Below are 21,496 nucleotides of genomic sequence, written 5' to 3'. Positions count from 1 at the left end.
TCTAAAGTAGTCAACAGTTCGGTTTGCTTAGAATTTGGTGGTGGTTTATTTTCAGGAAAAAGTGGTAAGTCATTATGTGAATCATGGAGATAAATTGGATATTCAACATCAACTTCCAAAACAAAACCAACAGAAGAGTCATCAGGAATATCATCTACTCTAAAAGATGCTATGTCTTGTTTGTTCATCCATTCAAATGAATTTAGTGGCATAGATTTACTCATGGCTAGGCCATATAAGTTGTTCGCGTCAAAATACATTAGATAAGAACTTTCCACTTTTGGGTCATAAAACTCTTTCATATATTTATTGTTAGCACGAGCATATCTTTTAGAGCATGATGTGATTCCACCTCTTACACCTTTTTCAATAAACAAATACATGTCATAGTTTGTAAACAGTTCTAATTCTACTTTTGTGTATTTTAACATAGCATCAAATGTTAAACCTGGCAAAGAAAAGTAATTAGCACAATCCAATCCATAATTTTCAACACAAATTGATCGAAAGTTCTCAAATGTATCACAAAGTAGTAGTACATCTACTTTAAGATAGAGATCACTATAGCTTCCTAAGTCCCTACATTTAAAATGTGACCAGACTGTTTTTGCATGCTGATATTCATTTTCATCAATCGGTTCTAGTTGATAAGGGTACGAATCATTTTCTGGATCAACCATCGTTGGATCTCCCAAACCCTTGTAAAAGAAGGATTTGTCTGGCAACTGTTTGTCATTTAGTTTTTCCCAGCTATCCGTATACTGGTATGGGTACACTCCCTTACGAGTGACCAGAGGTAAATCAGATTCATGAAAAAACTTTTTAGTATGGGAAAAGTTTTCTTTTGGCAAGTTATTAGCCAACTCACTTAATGATCGATCCATAAAACGATAAGTATCCACAAATCTTAAAGTAATGCCTGATTGAGTATATTTGGAAAATGTAACATATTTTTCCTTTGAATTAGGTATTACACCCACTCTGTAATTATCACACCCTAATTCTCTTATTACAAAATGGTTGTCATAGTTAGAACTTCCATGCATAAATACTGGTAAAAATTTCTGAGATTGTCTCTTAAGATTACATTGTGAACACAGCACATTCCTAAATCGTCCACTAAAGTGGCAGTGATCACGAACTGGACAGTTAATTAATGTAAATTCACAGTCACACAGTTCACAGTTTGAGGCATTTTTAAACCGTTGTTTCTCATCATTTGTTAAAGGCAACATAGGGACATTTAATTGGGTTAAATCACCAATTAAATTAGCCAGAGTTTTCATGTAATGCATAAATTTTGCTGGAGCATCTAACCCTCGATAAATGTATGGTTCTTTAGGCAAATAGTTAGCTATATAAGAAGGCAGAGAATCATCATAAGCAACATACACCCCAAAGCTCATTGGTTCATGAACATTATTAACATAGGTCTTATCAGAAACTTTTTTGTTTGTTTTTAATAACAAACATTCAAAATCAGCATAACAAACAATTGGCAGTTTAAATAAATAGTGATGATTTTTGAACTTCAAAATGTTTAACGGGTCAGATTGATTATTTACTGAAGGTTTGGATGGCATTACTACTCTTGCTGGGGTCTGTTTGGAACAGTCAGTTAAATGGGCAGTTAGATTTACTTTCCTCTTAGGACCTTGGTAATGTTTAAAACATCGTTTACAGATAGACAATTTTCCAGTGTTGGTAGTTAATTGTTTCCTTATTAATCTACTTAAATCTTTAATATAACAGTAATGGTTAACACCATTTTTTGAGATAAAAAGCAAGTCAAAATGGTTAGGTTTTTCTTCATTGGTTATTCTTAAAGGATAGACTATGTTCTGTTGATTTAAACCATAAACATTAACACTGGTTCCGGGATTTTGTTTTTCAAATTTACTTATTTGTTTGATTGGTGTGGGAAAGGAAATTCCTGTGAAGTTGAATTTGTGTCTATGTTCTAAAGTTTTAGCAGTTATTCTACAATCATTTGTGTATTTTACTAGGAGAGACCATTCAAAACAGTTCATATCCCGATGGTTCTTAGGATTGATGACGGCTTTCTTTAATGCGATTTCCTTTGGTAGAGGAATATAGGTGCTTCCTCGCAATGGTCTATACCTGCTAAATCTCAGAAGCAATCCATCAACAGTTGACAGCGTCCACCCCGATCCCTTCCCTTCGTATTCATGTTCTTCATAACACAGCTTACTAAACATTTTTCTCAAAATTGAGTTTATTGAAGAGCTTTCCAGCACAGCCTTGTTTTTGGTTTTAAATGTTCTTAGTTGAATTTCGTCTGTCACTGGTTTAATATAAGTACATTCACTAACTATATTGAACTTTAAAGCCCCATAGTCACTTAAAAGGTTTTGAATAATACTTTTAATTTTTGATTCCACAGAAATTAACAAAAAACACAAGTCCTTATTTTCCTCATCACCGTTTTTAAGATAAAATGTTTTCAAGTTCCCGCTGAATGCATTTCTTAATTCAACAAATTCATTAAATGGTCCAGAACACGACCGGTAAAATCTAGAATGTGTTCGAGCAACACTTTCATCGTCCGTTTCCATCTCCCCTTCCGAGCTTACCTCCATCCTGTGGATTAACAAAACTATTTAGAATGGTTTCTCCTCTACAATTGTGTAACTAACACCACTATTTATAAGTTATTAGTAATAAGCTAACTATCTAATAACGTACTACGCCTACAAACAATTGCTTGTTAATTAGTTTTCCTATCCAGCTTAACCTCCTCACACTCTACTCCAGGCGTTTCTTTTATTGCTCTTCCTACATCATACAAAACATTCCTAATCTTTTTGAAAATGTGAGTTTTTGGCTCTGTCAAAAAAACAGCTTTAGTTGATACTTTAGTCCAAAACTTGCTTGTTGGACATTTCTTAAGATCTTTAGTGTCAGTTAGCTCTATTTTAATCATGTAACGGCCCTCCTCACCGGGTGTAATAAGTTTCTTCCTCAATCTTTTCTTTTGAGTTTGAAATGTTTGCCTAATGTTAGAGGATTTTTTTGTGGACTTTACAACAAACAACCTATCAAACTTGTCTGAGTTATCTGATTCGGATCCAGAATCAGAAGCCTCGGAATGTTCATCACCCGATGATGCTTCAGATGACTCAGATGGAGATGGTGAACGATTTCTTTTCCTCTTAAGGGAAACCTTAACACTGGGCTCATGGGTTCTTTTTGAAACTGAAGGTTTATCATTATCATCATCTTCAATCAAGCTAACCTCAGGCTCTGGCAAACCACAATTAAAAACAGCCAAAGCATCTTCCACTGTTCTACTCAAAAAATTGCTGGTTTCAATTGAGAAGAACCTATCACTGAAATTTTTTTTCTTTAGCAAAGGTTTGACACATTTAATTAGATCTTTAGATGAGATTTCCTTAGCCAAGAGTCTTGGGAGTTTTTCTTGTGACAGATCATTAGGAAAAAATTCAAATAGTTTTGAATGTAAATGTTGAGATATTTGAGTTAGCAGCAATTGGAGATTCGCAAGTTCAGGATGAGAATAGAATCGTTCAGAGTCTCTTAATTTTGGAATTATATTCAGCCATCGTTCTACTGAATTTAATCCAAGAGTAATTAGATTTTGTACTATTTGTAGTAAACTGATCATGCCCACTGCAGATTTTACAACGCCCTCTTCAACTGACTGTTTAGATGGTGTCTGAGAATTCATGACTGCAAATATGTAAAAAAAATGTTACAATTTTTAAACTTGCAATAGCATTTCATGAAACAGTAATATTTGATTTTGAGCTTTGGGTTTTAAAGTTAAATGTAGTTTAAATTCTCACAACTAACCCACTAAAAATCTATTGAATTACTAACACAAGAAACCTGTCTATCCAGAAATCTTATTTTACAATTAGCTTATGAAACTTTTTCTTATATTTTTTAAATATCTGCAATATTTTAATTTGATATTTTGAAGCTATGCCTTCTTGTTTTGGCCGTGTTGGAGCCATTACTGTAAATAAGTAAAATTACTAATGTTATTATTATTACACAAGTAATATAGTAATAATATTAAACTGTTAATAAAATGTATTGTTAAATAAAATTAAATTTCCCATCCTAGACTTCTGCTACATTACAGATTGCAATCTATCGTCCAGTAGAACCAAAACCTCCTGCACCCCTTTCTGTTTCATCTATACAAACTAGTTCATACACCTGCGGATAGCAAATCTTTTCGCAAATTAATTGCGCGATTCTGTCTCCCCTTTCTACCATATAATCCTCATCTGAATGATTGCAAAGTATAACCCCTATGTTACCAGCGAAATCCGCATCAATCACTCCGCCTGCCACATCAATACATTCTTTTAACGCGAGACCAGATCTCGGTGCAATTCTGCCATAACAATTGGCAGGGAGTGTAACTGCTAGATCTAACAACACACAAGCTCTCCCATTTGCAGGAATAGTAACCCTAATTGGTGATCTTAGGTCTAAGCCTGCTGCTTTGTTTGTGTGTCTATACGGGATGAAAGCGTGCTCGGACAGCTTTAGAAACCCAATTGAATTCATTCTGAAATTAAGAATAAGATACAATTGTAAACGTTGGCATGTTTAAACCTATTAATAGTTTATGGTATTTTAAACTGAATTTTTAATAATTTAACTATGCACATACCTGATTAATTGAGAGTAGAAGTCTGGGAGATGAAAGTGGTTAAAGAGTAAGGCTGGAGGTTGAGCGAAGGCCGGAGGTTGAGCGAAGGCTGGAGGTTGAGCAAAGGCTGGAGGTTGAGCGAAGGTCGGAGGTTGAGCGAATTTACACACGCAGATTCCTGAAACCATAACAGTAAATTAGTAAGCTGTAATCAGTAATATATAATAGTTTAGTTTATATTCAAACCAACTTAGATGGTTCAAACCTTTATTAAGCTTAAATTAATTAAGCTCAAGTATTGAATTTGAAATGCAGCAAAAATAAAATAGATATTTATATTGCAGGGATGGTGAGATACAAAAATTATTGTTATTAAGATATTTTGGCTCACTAGTTATGTTACATGGAAGTCAATTGTAAAACTAAAGCTGGTAACTATTGTATTTTATCAGGGTTACAGTTTATAACACAATATACAAGTTAAATAAAAAAATTAATATGTGTGTTAAAATCCAATAAGCATATAATTTTAATGGCATTATAGTTTTGATATTAAATTAATATAAGTGTTAAAATGTGTGTGCCAAAAAACAGAAACATAATGGAATAGTTAACAAACAAAAATTAAGTTTACGTAAAAATAATTACTTGAACATTACAAACTTACTTAAAGTTTTACGGTGTAGAGCGTATGGACGTAGTGGAGTAGCGCTGAGCAACAAGATGGTGTAGGATGGTAGATGGTGTACTAAGCCGGAACTAAGCAGCAAGATGTTCAAACTGGAATCAATCAATATTATTAGATCACTATTACTTTGCATTTAAAAATATAAGTTTATTACTAACTAAGAAAATAAAGAAGCTAATCATGTTTCACATATTTAAACTCTGTGTTTACTAAGTTACAAAAATAATGAAACAAATGTTATTCCATAGTAAAAACACATATTAGCATTTTAGAAATATTCATTTAATAATTTAAAAGAATTTTCAGTACAAAACTATCCTACACTAAAACGTTTAGTAAACAACTTAGCTAACCTAACAAACCAATATTGTGCTTTTGCAAAGTTAGTTTAAGAATTATTTTTCAATAAGCAATCAAACAATAATTAATATCAAACAACTAGTAAACACTTGGCAAATTAAGTTATTCTTACAGAATAAAATTAAAAAAGTTTGATTAAAAATTAACCAACTTTTCAAATGTTATTTTGACTTTAAGTTATAAAATAATTAAACCAACATTAAAGTTTTAAGTTAAAAAATATGTTAAAGTATTTTAGTTTAACAATAAGTCTTAATAAACTTACATGGTTTGGAGCTTGAAGGCGTAGTGAGGGTTGACGAACTGGAGCAACTGAGTGTTCAAGCTGAATGCTCCATCGTTTTAGCCATTATTTATAGTAACACTCGTGCGTCACTAAATGATTGCTTATGTGATCAGAGTACAAATTACATCAGCAAAAGGCTGATGTGAGCAGAGTACAAGTTGCATCAGAAAAGCTGATGTGGGCAGAGTACAAGTTGCATCAACATAGTCACTGAAGTAATATAGTTAAATACGCAGAAAATAAACAAAAATAATTTGGAAAAAGTATTAAGGTACTATGATATAGTAGGAAACATTTGAAACAAAACTCAAACAAATTAACTAATTTTTAAAACAAAAATATTGAAGAAAAGATTTAGAAAAATTCTGAAACAGTTATCCGGCTGGCAGAATGTAGTAGGAATATAGTTACAATAATATCGAACTGTATAAATCGATTTTCGAAATTAATATCGATATATCAAATCGAACTAAATATCGATATATCGAATCGAACTAAATACCGATATATCGAAGTTAACAGATGTTTTTACTGTTTTGGGTATCAGGGCAACAGAATGCTGTAGCAATCTTTAGCTATCAGCGGCGCGCTGACCTCCAGGTCACCATGTTTGATTACCAATCACTCATTAGCGCATTTGCGAACTTCTGTACTTCCGTGGAAAATTTTATTGCACAGTGGACTGTTAACACCACGTGCGTCCTTTACAACATGCTCGTGATTATCACTCATTTGCGTCAGCCGAAATTGTGATAGATTGGGTACATTACTTGTTGTCTCTGTTCAATCAAGTTGTGGTTTTGTGTTAGCTTCAGTGAGCATCTCCTTTCACTTACTTGGTGAGTAAAACACAATTTAAGAATTAGAATCATTTTGAAACTTAAATATTTTTTGAAACTTTAACTTTTTTGAAACTTATACTTAAATTTAATTTTGTTTTTACCAATAAATTCTTTAATCGCTTATATCTTGGAAACGGTAAGAGATAGAGCAAAAATAAGAAAATTTTTAAGAAATTCCATAAAGAAGGTTTTCATATATGAGCCATATACTGATATAACTTCCATTCCTCTGGGACGTGTTTAGGCTGGACTTAACTATTGACCTTTGCCCAATGCTTAATATATACGTTATTATTTGACCTATCGAGTTGAAATTTGGTATGTAGGACGGTTAGAGCCTCTAGTTTGTTTTAGTGCAAACAAAATTCGGAATGGTTGATAAGCTTGCACACTACACACGATCATGTGAATTTTTTAAAGTTGCCTTGCGTTTGGTTATTTACTAACCGAATTATATGAAATTTTGTACATATGTTAAGGACATAAAATACAGTTGACTCGCATGCAAGGATTTGAAAAAAAATCATAAATGTAGGACTTGGGCTTAACTATTTACCTTCACCTTACAATTAATATCTCCATAACCATTTGAGATATAGAGTTGAAATTTGGTATGTAGGATAGTTGCAGTCTCTAGTTAGGATAAATGTAAAAAAAATCTGCAACGCTACACTACTTAAACCTCATCAGCGGAGCTCTTGCCTCCCAGCTTCAACCAGCACTCGCCTTTTGAAACAAAAAGCTCGGTTCCAGAAGAGACAGTGTTTTTCCAAAAATCAAGTTCCAGAACAGACATTTACTCTCTACTACTTAATGTGAAGTTATGGGGATCATTTGAAAGGGAATTTTAAGCAAAGAAGAATGCCGCAAACCGCACTTTAAAAGGACCATCCGTTAAAAAATGACAGTTGTTTAAAGATTTAAAAAAGTGTTTTAATTTAAAGAAATTGGCTAATTTTGAAAATCTTTGAACATCTGCCATTTTGCGCAGGATCAACCTTTTGAATGCGGTTTGCAGGATTGTTTTCAGTTGAAGTAGACCTTTAAAATGATGTACAACTCAACATAGGCTGTCATTAAAGATTTTCTTCTGACCCCCGACGGGCCGTCCCCCAAAGGTGATGTCCGACCACCATGTACACAGAAAAGTAGCTTACAATTTCAAGTAACGGTATACCAAAAATGTGGTTGTGATATAGTTTGTCGTTTAAAAGTTATAAAGTCGTCCTAAGACTTAACGGTCACTCTGTATATAAGCCTTCGCAAATACAGTATCTGACAGTTTCAAGCCAAAACAAATCCTTCGAAATTAAATGTAACCTGGGTCGTGATGGTCCATATGTTAAATCCAATGATTAAACTAAAAAATGATTTATAGATCTATGAGGCATAGCCCTAATGTAGGCCTATAATTGAAAGTTACCTTCCACAATGGTTAAAAGTATTTAATGTACTACCTCAACCTCCCAATTTAACACTTTATTCGTGTTGACATTTTCATTATAAAGGTACTTTTGTCCTTTCCGTGAAACACTGGAAATAAGGACATTAATGCGTTACTAACAGACATACACACAAAAATTCAGAACTTTATTAGGGAATTTGCTACGCTTTAAGACTAACAAAGTACTTGTAAAATTATTAATAGTATCTGAAATATTTGTCAATGTCATCAAATTTCATCATAACAATGTATATTTGCTTGGACCGATGATGACCCGAAATGACGGCTTACTAAATGAAATGAATTGGTAATTTATAGTAAATATTACCAAAATAGGCCATGAACTATTGATACATAAACAACGTAAAGCGTTTAAACAATTAATGATGGTTTGCTGAATAAATGTTTTACTAAAATGCGTTATCTTTTTCTTGGCATAGGCCTAAAAGATAGATGGCTTTGGCGCTTCTATCCTTGTAAAAGGCTTCAGTTCCTGAGACAACCGATATTTAGCGCTTCACTTTCTAAACCTACATACCGAGGAGTTATCTTCTAGACCTCCATAGACCTTCGTTGGATTTACAACCTATTATCAATATGGATGAATGGGTGAAATTAACCATTTTTCTGTGTGTCTACGGGTTCATGAAAGAGATTGGGCCAGATGACCCGTTCATTCTGCATCACTTGGACAACCGAGAGCAAAATGAAGCCAGAATTTGGGAAGTCTTGACCCAGCTGATCCTGACAACCATGCTGTTTTTCTGTGCAGATTATTTCAGATACAAACCATTCATTGTGATTGGAGCTCTCTTTGGATTGGCGGCCCAGATCATAAACTTGGTATCAGAAGACACATTTGCTTTGATGGGTAGGCAATGCCTGTATGGAGCAGCTAAGGCGGCGGAAGTGGCTTATTTCAGCTACATCTATGCCAAGGTGCCAAAAATTAACTACACAAAGGTGACAAGCTTTTGCCAGGCGGCCGCCGTGGCAGGAGGCATATTCTCTGCTCTAGTCTCATTATGGCCACTTCCCGGTTTATGGAGCAACTACGTGACGATCATTGTGTTGGCGTTCGCTGTTTGTTGGCTGGTTTTGCTGCCCAACGCTGAAACGACCCTCTATTTTCATAGAGCTAGGATCGTCAGCTTAGGTGGCCAGGCTGAAAACATCCAAGCTGGTCCAGCTCCAAAGCCGTCCATCACAGTCGTACAGCAGCTGCTATGGGAAGACTTCAAGGCCGCTTACTACAATCCCTATACACTAGGGTTTTGTGTGTATGTGGTTATGATGACTGCAGCATTTAGCCAGATGGTTATATGCGTGCAGTTGCTTGGAGTATTCCTTCATGGGTCACCTGTTGCCACTGGTATTCCACAAATACTTAATATTATTTGCGGCTTTGTATCATCATTATTAATGGGTTATTTTGGCTTGAAATTCAAGTCCAAAAAAACAACTTATATCCTGTTAGGATCGTGTGGCTTACTACAGTGTTGTACCTTATTGCTTTGTGCGGGAACTGGGAGTTGGCTAGTGGTGTGCTTTACGTATATATTCTGTGGAATATTACATAATGTCACCCAAATAATAGCCAACTCCGAAATAGCATCCAGAATTAACCCTGACAGTTATTGGCTAGTTATTAGCCTAAACAACACCCTGAGTCTTGTTATCCAAGTTATGATTACAACCATGGCGGGAATTAAAACTTTTGTGAGCCCATTTACGCAGTTGACCTGCATTGGAATCACAGAAATCTGTTCAGGGATCATGTACATAACTGGTCTGTGGATAATGAAAAAGTTCAATGTCCCTTTGAATTTGGATAATGAAGACTCTGAAGCCCAGGCTAGAAACAGCTTACCAATGGCTGAGGTCGAGGCAGCTGTACCTCAAGAGGGTGAGACTGATTGGTTGAGCAGATACTGCTGGTTTTTATAAAACGAACTTGCGAGACTTCACTTCAGATAAGGCGTTTCACCGCTGAGTAATACATGAGGGAATGGCCATAAAAAGGGCTACTGAGACACCTGAAGAACAGTCAAGGAGAAGAAAAACCAAAATATGTGTTGTAATAAAACGTGAGCAATGAGCTCTTAGGCCTACCCAGAAATTAGCTTATTTTCAAAAGATCGTTTTATATTAAATATGAGAAATAGTTCAATTTTATAATGATTTACTCGCCTTTGGCTCGCCCCAGGCCCCCTAGCTGTTAGTCGTCATTAGTAGAATAGTAGTATAGTTGTAACAAAGCGGGTAACAAAGCAGTCATTGAAACAGTCTATATTGAGTTATATGAAAACAATTTCACGAATATATTTGAGGAGGCTGGCAAGTTAATTTTCAGCTCAAACTTAAAAAATCCATTATAAAACATTAATTTTAAAGTTACGGTAAGAGAGTACGTTAGTTAAGTATATTTACAACTGAGTATTTGGTCAAACGAAGTGATAATATAATTTAGCATTGAATAGCAAAAATCGATATTGAAGTAATAATTATTTCACAATATATATTAGAGTAGATTGACAAGTTAATAAGTTGATAATTGTAGAGTATTATATGAAGTAAATAGATAACAGTAGATATTCATGTATATATTTATGAAAATAGATCAAGTAATGTTTGTTTCCCTGTCGGTTAGCCATAAACTTTATGGCATATCCAGTTCCGCCACGAGGAGGCCAGGAAACGTCGGAACCATATTTACAATTTATTCACAAATGTACAAGTTAGTAAACTTTACTAACTACTTAAAGGAAATATATACAACAACTAAACTAACTACTAATAAACGGTATCAGCATTCTGACACATACTTTCTCCCATAAGTTTGTCAACAACCTTTATCATGTGTAAGCGGTGAGAGTAAATATACGGAAATAGGATTTGTACAATTTTGTTCAGAACTTAAAGGAATATAACATGTAAAATTTTTATCAAAATCGTTCGGGCCATTTTTGGGAAAATCCGATTTTTCTGTTATTTAATGGAGGTTTTATGGGAAAATGACATAATTTACAATAACTTTTGAACCGTAATTTTTACAGAAATGGGATTTGTACAGTTTTGTTCAGAAATTAAAGGAATATAACATGCTAAATTAAGATCAAAATTGTTCGGGCCATTTTTGGGAAAATCCGATTTTTCTGTTATTTAATGGGGGTTTTTATGGGAAAATGACATAATTTACATTAACTTTTGAACCGTAATTTTTTCAGAAATGGGATTTGTACCATTTTGTTCAGAATATAAAGGACTATGAAATACTAAATTTTTATCAAAATCGTTCGGGCCATTTTTGGGAAAATCCTATTTTTCCGTTTTTTATGGGGTTTTATGGGAAAATCCCTATTAAAAATAAAAAAATTTTAAAAAGTAAAAAAACTATCAAAATTGTAAGGACTATAACATACTATGTTGAATTAAAACCGTATATTTTCCTAAAATCCTATTTTCGTTATTTTATGGGATTTTTATGGGAAAATAACATATTTGACCATAACTTTTGAACCGTAATTTTTACAGATATGGGATTTGTACCTTTCTGTTCAGAATTTAAAGGGCTACAACATACTAAATTTTTATCAAAATCGTTCGGGCCATTTTTGGAAAAATCCTATTTTTCCGGTTTTTATGGGTTTTTATGGGAAAATCCCCATTAAAACGCCTGGAGATACCATAGATTAGAACCTACATACCAAATTTCATCGAAATCGGACCACAGGTGTAGTCTCTAGCTCTGTACACATCCAGACACACAGACACACACACGCACACACACACACACACACACACACACACAGACATCACTTCGAAAACCACTCTTTTGGGTCCAGGGGGGCCCAAAACGAATATATCCACACAAAACTCAAACTCGAAAATTTTGACGAAAACAATACTTTCTCCATATACTATGGTATAGGGGGAGAAAGTAAAAAAAGAAAAAAATATACAAAAACGGGGACTTTTGGTAAGGCCCCCTATGTACAACTGCCGGTGTTGTCAAGTCACGACGGGGAGTTTTGATGAAGCAGATCCCCTAGCCTACTGCTGGTGTCAAGTCCAGTTTAGAGAAGGAGATCGTCATACACGATGTTCCTCGCGTATGCGATTCCATCTCGGACACGTTCGGGATGTACCAGAACGACAATATGGTCAGGATGTCTGACTCTACTTGCAAGACGTACAGTTGCCCGTGCGTGAAGCAATCGGTCCGTAAATCAACACAGACTGAATCTATTGTCTGACCTTGGCTCTTGTGTCCGGTCATGCAATAGGCCAACATCAGTGGGAACTGACGTCGACGAACACGTAACGGCGAACCCTCGACAAACGCAAAAGTAAAGGTAATCCGGGGAATTCCGATAGGTTTCGTCTGTCCGGGAAGTCTCACTGTAATCAGGCGGTTGGTGATGCCGATTACGATGACTTTAGTGCCGTTGACGAGTCCTTCAGCGATGTTGAGGTTCCTCATAATGAGGCAAACAGAGCCGATCTTCAGCCGCAGAACATGGTCTGGTACGCCCTTGCCAGTAGCCGTGTTCAGGAGTTGAACGTCGACATCCAGGCCATCGTCGTTCTCTCTGTCAACTGTGTCGGCGCTCCTCAGCTCGTACAGATGACCGTCAAGGGGAACTGACGTCGACGAACACGTAACGGCGAACCCTCGACAAACGCAAAAGTAAAGGTAATCCGGGGAATTCCGATAGGTTGCGTCTGTCCGGGAAGTCTCACTGTAATCAGGCGGTTGGTGATGCCGATTACGATGACTTTAGTGCCGTTGACGAGTCCTTCAGCGATGTTGAGGTTCCTCATAATGAGGCAAACAGAGCCGATCTTCAGCCGCAGAACATGGTCTGGTACGCCCTTGCCAGTAGCCGTGTTCAGGAGTTGAACGTCGAGATCCAGGCCATCGTCGTTCTCTCTGTCAACTGTGTCGGCGCTCCTCAGCTCGTACAGATGACCGTCAAGGGAGTTCAAGATGTGGTCGTTGATCTCCTTGACGTTCACTATCAGATTCGAGAGGATTGCGCGTCGCGAACACATATCAGAGTCGAGTAGGACGTTTGCGGGAAAGACGGAATCGACCAAATCAGTCAAAGACGTCACTTGTCTAATCCCGAGCAGCGGAATTAGACTTTGTTCGTTCCGTCCCTCCAAGAAAGTGGTCGAACTGACAGTTCCGTTGCCTACCCTAAGAAGGAATTCGGAATAGGCTGTGGAACTACTAGTCCGATGAGCTGTTGTCAGGGCAAAAATTTTAAAATGCTGCCACAGATGGGAAGCCCGAAGTGAGACACAAACAATGTCAGTTGGAGTACGAGCGTTTACAACGACAGGCGCGATCTGGCGAAAGTCGCCACAACAGAGGAATATTTTACCACCGAATAGCTCACTGGAACGCATGAGGTCTCGCAGGGATCTGTCAAGAACCTCGAAAACGAACCGATGTGCCATCGGGGCCTCATCAAAGACAATGAGCCTTGCGGCCCTGATGAGCTCTGCTCGCTGGGAGCCGTTGGTGATGTTCCAAAAGCCGGTGCCGTCACCGAAGTCGAGTGGCAACCGGAACATGCTGTGAGCTGTAGTTCCACCAGGCATGTTACCCGCGGCGATCCCAGAGCTAGCGACTGCGAGTGCAACCTGACGACAACCTCTCACGTATGCGAGAATGACACGAATCAGAGTGGTCTTCCCATAGCCTCCCGGACCGTCAAGAAAAATGATTTTCGACGACGTTCCGCTGGCAGGGGCATTGAGAACGGAGGTAACGTACTCAAATACGCGGTTTTGATCTTCAGAGAGCTTTGGCACCCACTCCTCAACAAACACTCTCTGTTGATTTTCACCGTGTAAGAGCAGTTCTCTGCCCAACTCCGTCGTGTCATCGTGTACATCGGGGAGGCCGTGATCTGCGACGCAAGAACCTTGCCGACGAAGACTCCGATCAATATCGATGAGACCTAGCTTGTAGGCCAGTTCAACATCGAGAGGATTACGCTCTATGTGGTCCTCGCAGATGGAATCACGGAAAGCATCCCACAGGAGAGCTGCAGGAGCCCCCATGTTGCAGAGGATCACAAAGAAAGAACGAAGTCTCGGGCCGGTCATAAAAGTGGCGGCCTCTCGCAGTGCGTAGTGGTACTCCTGCTAGTCTTGCACCAAGCCAAGATGCCGCGCGACCCCTTGAAAAGTGCGGCAGTTTGGTCCACCGCGGGACAGGAGGTCGGCATAACCATGGCAAGATACAGTCATAAGCAGGATACGCAGGTAATACTGTTCTGTCCTGCTCGGAGAGACCCAAAACAGTCTGCACACCTTCTCGCCACGCTGTCGGGCAGTGATAAAATGGACGCCATCGGGGTGCTCGTATATCTCCGCAGTTTTTGGGCGCTTGACATGAACCACAAACGTTTCCTAGAACCCCTGATAAGTCAGGTCGTCAAACAGTGAAATACGAGGCCGGTCAAAGTAGATGGTGAGTTTTGAGCTGTTCCTAGCGGCTGCCTCTGCCAGTTGGCCAGGTCTAAACAGGACGGACTGCTTGCCCTCCAGATGGACGGGAAGACATTCAACAGCCGGCTCAGATTCTGATACTGGAAAGTTTAATAAACGCCAGCACGCGTCACTGGCACCCACCATTCTCTTCGTCACGTAATGCTGTACCTCATCATCTTGCTTACTGAAGGGAGTAACTGTGACGTTCTGGAGAGATCCTCCCTTCATAAGATATTTGAAGAGGTACTTAATCACGCGGCGAGTAGACGCCAGCTCCAAATTGATGTGGGCCTCGTATTTCAACATCAGTGCGGGATTATAAGGCACAACCCAACCGTCATGTACGATAATGTTCTTATTGCGTGATACAATTGTCCCCCGATTGGTATAATCTCGCTTGTACTGGACGAATCCCCTCTCGTCGACGTGGGTGGTTTCACAGCAGGGCTTGGGGAAGTATTTGGTGCAGTAACCCTTTGCAGAGTCCCAACAGAGAAAGTCAGTCCTATGATCATTACCACATGGACCGTGGATCATGTGTTTGAGGACCAACTTCCTCAGTCGGCCTCCGGCCTCTTCTTCCGAGGGAATATCCGCTAAAAACTCTGCAAGCAGTGCCCATCGCAATGTTACGGCGCTCTTCGCCATTTGTGGAGGGTCACTGCGAGTACCTCCACGAGGGCAAGCTTTCTTGTTTTCCCCCCAAGTCGCGTTGTACGTAAACGTCAAAAAGAAAGTGGGGGAACCCAGGCGCGATACGATTGCCATAGCGTCTTCGTATTTTTCTTTCATGTACCTGGGCCCCCCGGTGAACGAACTTGGGAGGTAGACTTTTCCTGCCTGCACCCCACCCTCGCCTTGGACGGTTTCATCACGAGCGATGTCGTTCAAGACCTGCTGTGCATTCCGAATCTCGTCAACCGGCCCCACCCGCAAGGCACTATCGGTGTTCTTCAGCTGCGTAAACTTAATATAACGCAGTTTCTGCTCCTCGTACCTCGCGAACATCTCAACCTGCCAAGCTTGTGAGAGACGGCCTAGGTGAGAGAAGCGAGGTTCAGAAAGTAGGAGGCACCGCGAGTACTTAAATTGAGTCAGTTTGGCACCCTTGTTATCAAGGCGACCAACGTGCCATCCCACAGTGCCTTGCGGGTAGAGTAGGGGATATTGGAAAGGTTCCATTAGGGGGTGTAAAAGATCAATAAATGTAGGTCTATCGGAACCGGATTTCCATATTGTCAGTCTCCGGGGCTCAGTGTCGTTTTCATCATTGCTGAGCACGGCGTGCACTTCGACGCCTGTTTGCCGATCACCGAGAACAGGGCCATGGGTAGACCTGCTTGTTACTTCAAAATCCAAGTGAGCTGTTACGGAAGGCTCGTTGCTCAATCGACGGTAATGCTCAATGTAAGGATTTTCCCTAGACAGGAAATCAGCAATACCGTCGATGATCTCGGCATCAAGCGATCTACCCATCGCAATGTTACGGCGCTCTTCGCCATCGTCAATATACAGGCGGGACCGATTCACAAACTGAACGTTCCCAGAACGAGTGGTGAACTTTTGTCCTGGGGCGTCCAGATTGTAGACCTGGTGGTACATTCTTCCCTCGATCTTGAAAAAAGAAAGACCACTGGGATGACGATACCCGCCTGACACTTCGAGCGCGCAGAAAGCAAACAGGTCGTTGTACGCACGGGCTCTTTCCAGGAAGAGACGGTCAGAATAAAAGCGTTCTTGCAAAGGAGGAAGGTCGAGAACGTTGAACGCTCCTTCCCCGCAGCACCATTGCTTTCTATTCTTCTCCTCCTCGAAGAGCCGTGCTTGGCAATGATCTGAAAACGTCATCAACCCAGAGACTGATTTTTTTTTAATTTGTATGGTTGTATTTCATTGAGTGGCTCCCCATTCCAAACAGACATGGGGCCATTTGTGACTACGGACCGAGCAAGTGATGCGGGCATAAAGCGAAGTTCAGACATTTTCGGATTTTTCAGGCGAAAAACCTGAACTCTCTCAGCAGAAGCACCGGGATTACGCAGGTCGTATTGCTGAACAGCCTTTCGGTGCACCTCAGGGTGGGTTTGAGTGTAACGTTGACTGTCATCCCGGAGTTTGTCAGCGTGCGTCTCCCTATACTTCTTCTTCGCCGCATCCACTTGCTCTTCTCGGGTCGTGTCTAAAAGCTTTGGACGACCACGCTTTATTGTTTTTGGTCTACCAGAACATTTGGTTTTCTGAACAACTGTCTCAGAGGCAGATTCTGATAACTGAGTTCAGTCATTGTCCGAACAGTCGACCGTGTGGACAGTTTGAGTTTCGTTGACGAAAAACTTTATTTTTGTGACGGAGTACTGCCCACCGACGAACGCAGAATTCACCAAAATGAGGGAAGCTAGAGAAGGAAAACTATTACAGACGAACACCCTAGCCTTATTTCTCGCCTCATCAATGTCTCGACGACGGTTTTCGTTTACCGCGTGGGAATCAAAGAGGTACAGCCGCCCTTGGAAACGCCAAAAAGCGACTGTCACCAACTGTCCCGTAAACAAAAAACCGCTATCAACGGAGTCACCGGGCATAGCTGCTTCCAAAACCGAAGACAAGGAAGTTGTCACCTCATCTAGGCCATCGTTTCGTAACGGATACAACCCGTCCCAAACACAAGAAATTTCTTCGATGGTTACACGATGGTGTGCAACCACGAAGTGCCTGGCAAGGTCCCCAGGGAACAGATACCGGTTAGTGATGCTGTGCTCACGGCGAGATAGTGTATACAAGCTATCGCCCGCCATGAGTATAGCGTCAATAGCGTTGGTACTGAATCCGCCGCAGAATGCTTGCCATGCGAGGGCACAGGTTGCATTTGCCATGCATTGAGCGTTGTTGCTCTCGGTAAATCTGGGATCTCCCTGGTGGAACGACCCAGACGCAACGCAAGAGAATTCCATGCTTACAGAAAATTGCAGCAAAATCGCCAAAATAACAAGTCCAATAAATAGGAAGAAGTGACAGTGAAACTTAATCATGGGTAGCCAAATCCATTAGCAAAAATTAGAGCGAGAACCAAATGACTATACAGCGTTACTGACCTACGCGTTTTGGGAGTCAAGTAGTAAAGTTACGAAAAAACGTGTAAAGGGTGAAATGTAAAGTAAACTAAGGAGAGTACAAAACATTAATAATATTTGAAGAAAAAAATTTTTATGTACGAAAAATAATCAAAAACCGGTAAAAAAAATTGAAGAAAATTTACCAAAATTTGAAAGTAGGGCGTTTTCTTTAGGTGAATGAGTGTGATTTTCTAAAAACGCATAATAGTGTCTTGTAGGACATTTAATTCCTGTTCATGAAGATTCTTTCAAATTTTTGCTAGCTATTACCGTTTTTGAGATATAGTCGTTTTTAAAAACCGTGTTTTGTCGTTTTTATACGTCTACCATTTTGGATTTTTTTGGGGGTTAAAATTTAAAAAAGGCATTTTTGCAAATTCCACCATAAACGGATGATCCCATACTACAATACTAAAAAAATTTAAAGTCTTTAGAACGTTTCTAAACTAATCAGATGAGCATACCAAAGTATTAAAATGTCATAGCTATTCTCCATAAGAATAACATGGGGCTGGTAAAAGCGGTAAAAAACAATCAAATTTTCACATTAAAATTAAGTTTTTGGGGGTCAAGGAGTAAAGTTACGAAAAAACATGTAGAGGGTGAAATGTAAAGTAAACTAAGGAGAATACGAAACATTAATAATATTTGCAAAAAATAATTATTAAGGTACGAAAACATAGCGAAAACCGATACAAATTTTAAAGAAATTTACAAAATTTTGAAAGTAGGGCGTTTTTTGAAGCTTAAGGAGTGCGATTTCCGGAAAACGCTTGAGGAGGTTTAGTATAAAATTTAATTCCTGTTCCTGGATATACTTTCAAATCTTTTCTAGCTCTTACCGTTTTCGAGCTATATCCCTTTGAAAAAAACGTGTTTTGTCGTTTGCAGAGGTCCGCCATTTTGGATTTTTGGGGGGGTTAAAATTGGAAAATGGGACTTTTGCGAAATTCACCGTCAATTTAAGATCCCATAGTAAAATACTACGCAAATTTGAAGTCTCTAGCACGTTTCTAAACCGTTCAGATGGGCACACCAAAGTCGGCCATTTTTTATGTTATTCCCCATAAGAATAACATGGGGGGGAATTCAAAATTTCGGGGGGGGGGGTTAAAACTTGAAAATGCGACTTTTTGGAATTTTATGGGTGGTTTGGGCACTAGACCTACAAAACACCGAAAATTTCAAGTCTCTAGCTCATCTAGAAGTGGTCTAGAATTTGTATCCCCAGTCAGTTAGAAATAGTTTATGTACACGAAAAATAAACTTAAAACTCACTTCTTGTTATAAAAAGGCAAAAACAAAACGATCTTTTATGGCCTAATGAGGGTTGAATTTGATTTGTAGTGAAATATGAAAGGTTATGATAGCGGTGAGCGTATTGCTGCATGAAAAGTGACTTAATGTCGAGAGGAGTAGTAGCGGACTGTGCCGCGGCCGAGCATCGTACGATGGAAAAGTACAAAGGTCGGGAAATTTCATTCTTATCGGCCGGACATGGGTTAAAAGATAAACGGTGAAACCAAAGCTCAGGGCAATGGAAAGTATGCGTTGAAAATAAAAATAATATGCTATACTAAATGAAATTGATATCTAACACTACCATTTTGCAATCAAGAAAGAAAAAGCAAAAAATGTACAGTTAAGACATCAATTAAATTGAATACGCCTGTAATAATAAATAAGGTGCAACACCAAAGATAACTGATTTGTAAAGTACGGTGATGTGTTGGTACTTAAAAATGATTCTTGCTGCTACCAACAGTACCTACCAACGGTTCTAAGGAATAAAACCGGTACCAAAAACCAACGTTCACAGTTGAGAACTATAGTACAGCCGACCAATTATATGAGTTAATCAAGTCCCGAGGTTATTCATCTCTTGGTTTTGGATTTTCTCGTAAAACGTTTTAAAACGGCAATCAAAGTTATTTCCCATTAATTGCTTTATTTGTAAACAATTTTTAATGTAAAATTATCGGTGTCAGTTTGAAAAAAAAAACAATCTCATACAAAAAACTTTTTGTTATTTAATAGATTATGTACCTATTCTCTAAACAATGATTGGTAAAGGCAATCTATTAACATTAGAAGATTATGTGACAAAAATCACACAACGTTGGGTTTTTGGACGTTTGTAATAATATTTCTTAAGTAGGTAGCAAGTCCCGAGGTTATTGATCTCTTGGTTTTGGATTTTCTCGTAAAACGTTTTAAAACGGCAATCAAAGTTATTTCCCATTAATTGCTTTATTTGTAAACAACTTTTAATGTAAATTATCGGTGTCAGTTTGGAAAAAAAAACAATCTCATACAAAAAACTTTTTGTTATTTAATAGATTACGTACCTATTCTCTAAACAATGATTGGTAAAGGCAATCTATTAACATTAGAAGATTATGTGACAAAAATCACACAACGTTGGGTTTTTGGACGTTTGTAATTATATTTCTTAAGAAGGTAGGCCGTGTATTCTAGGGAAAAGTACCGGTATCAAGGATCATCGTCGAAAAGGTTGTTATGAATAATTGGGTAGGCGTACGTACCCAAGAGATGGGCTATGGGCCTATAGGCTGTATGGTCCAGCGATTGCATCACACGGTGAGTAGGTACTATAGTTAATGGTAGGAACAGAAAATAACAAATTAGAAAAGCGAGTTTAGCATCGTCCGTAAACCTCTGTTACAATCACCCACTGCAGTTGAGATTTTTACTTTACACTTTACACAACCGCCATTGAAGCGCCGTGTCAATGAGTGGAAACCATGTTTCTAAGCTATTGGCGACGATCATGATTAAATTTAAGTTTCTCAGCCATATACAACACTGATTCAAGGTCTTCTTTCTGGTTATCAAAACTCAAGAACAATTTATACACAAAGAATCTCTGGTTCCTGAACTGGATGATGCCTATTAATTTCATTTACACGGTTACACTATTACACTATATTATTGCACTTTCGATTAATTAAATCCGTTATGTAAGAAAAACGTTTTTAATCTCACTTGGTTGGGATTTGCATTCAAAACGTGATTGAAAAAGGTTGTGGTATTTGTAAACAACATTTGTAAACATATCAGTGAAAGCTAGGAAAAATAACCTTGATCCGAACAGATGTTCGTTATTTCATAGATGATTATGCAATAAAAATAGGACGAAAACTTGACATAAATCGCACAAAACTACATTTTTGAACGTTCGTAATATTATTTACAAAGTAGTGAGGCCATATTTTAATGGCTAAAAACAATCTCGCCAATCCAGCGAATACATTAAAATGACTTAGAATCTTGATAGGTACTCTCGTTTTCCAGGTGAAGATAGCGTAAAATGCCATCTTGAGTGTTACAGACAGAGGGAAAGACAGACAGTGGGAAAGACAGACAGACAGAAATTGAGATAAGACTCGTTTCTGCTTATTTAATGTATAAGACGTAAAAATAACCTAAAAATATATAATTCTGAGCAATGTACAGACAAAACTCTAATTTTATTTATATAGATTACTAAACAAATTAGGAATTCCATTAGGCCTAATTTAGGCTAGTTAAAAACATTAATTTCTTATTAAAGGACTGACTTGCATAAAATATTTAAAGATAATTTT

General features: G+C 38.4%; 3 protein-coding genes across 3 annotated transcripts; 1 reads left to right on the top strand and 2 right to left on the bottom strand.

Annotated features, from left to right (window-relative positions):
• Nucleotides 1-8,865: 8,865 nt before the first annotated feature.
• On the top strand, nucleotides 8,866-10,215 carry LOC129005249 (thiamine transporter 1-like). The gene is made up of 2 exons (XM_054434090.1): nucleotides 8,866-9,640; nucleotides 10,040-10,215. The coding sequence occupies exons 1-2, from the start codon at nucleotides 8,866-8,868 to the stop codon at nucleotides 10,213-10,215; spliced, it is 951 nt and encodes a 316-aa protein (XP_054290065.1).
• A 2,667-nt stretch (nucleotides 10,216-12,882) lies between these two features.
• LOC129005248 (ATP-dependent DNA helicase PIF1-like) lies at nucleotides 12,883-14,343 on the bottom strand. The gene has a single exon (XM_054434088.1). The coding sequence runs from the start codon at nucleotides 14,341-14,343 to the stop codon at nucleotides 12,883-12,885; it is 1,461 nt and encodes a 486-aa protein (XP_054290063.1).
• Nucleotides 14,344-14,694: 351 nt separating this feature from the next.
• LOC129005247 (uncharacterized) lies at nucleotides 14,695-16,623 on the bottom strand. Its single transcript, XM_054434087.1, has one exon. It carries the CDS (start codon nucleotides 16,621-16,623, stop codon nucleotides 14,695-14,697), a length of 1,929 nt encoding a protein of 642 aa, XP_054290062.1.
• Between the last annotated feature and the right edge of the window lie 4,873 nt (nucleotides 16,624-21,496).

This window comes from Macrosteles quadrilineatus, unplaced genomic scaffold (genome assembly GCF_028750875.1).
Source record: "Macrosteles quadrilineatus isolate MER2022 unplaced genomic scaffold, UCM_ALF_1.0 Scaffold_18__1_contigs__length_3160703, whole genome shotgun sequence".
Taxonomy (NCBI): domain Eukaryota; kingdom Metazoa; phylum Arthropoda; class Insecta; order Hemiptera; family Cicadellidae; genus Macrosteles; species Macrosteles quadrilineatus.
This window is presented reverse-complemented; position numbering and strand designations above follow the sequence as displayed.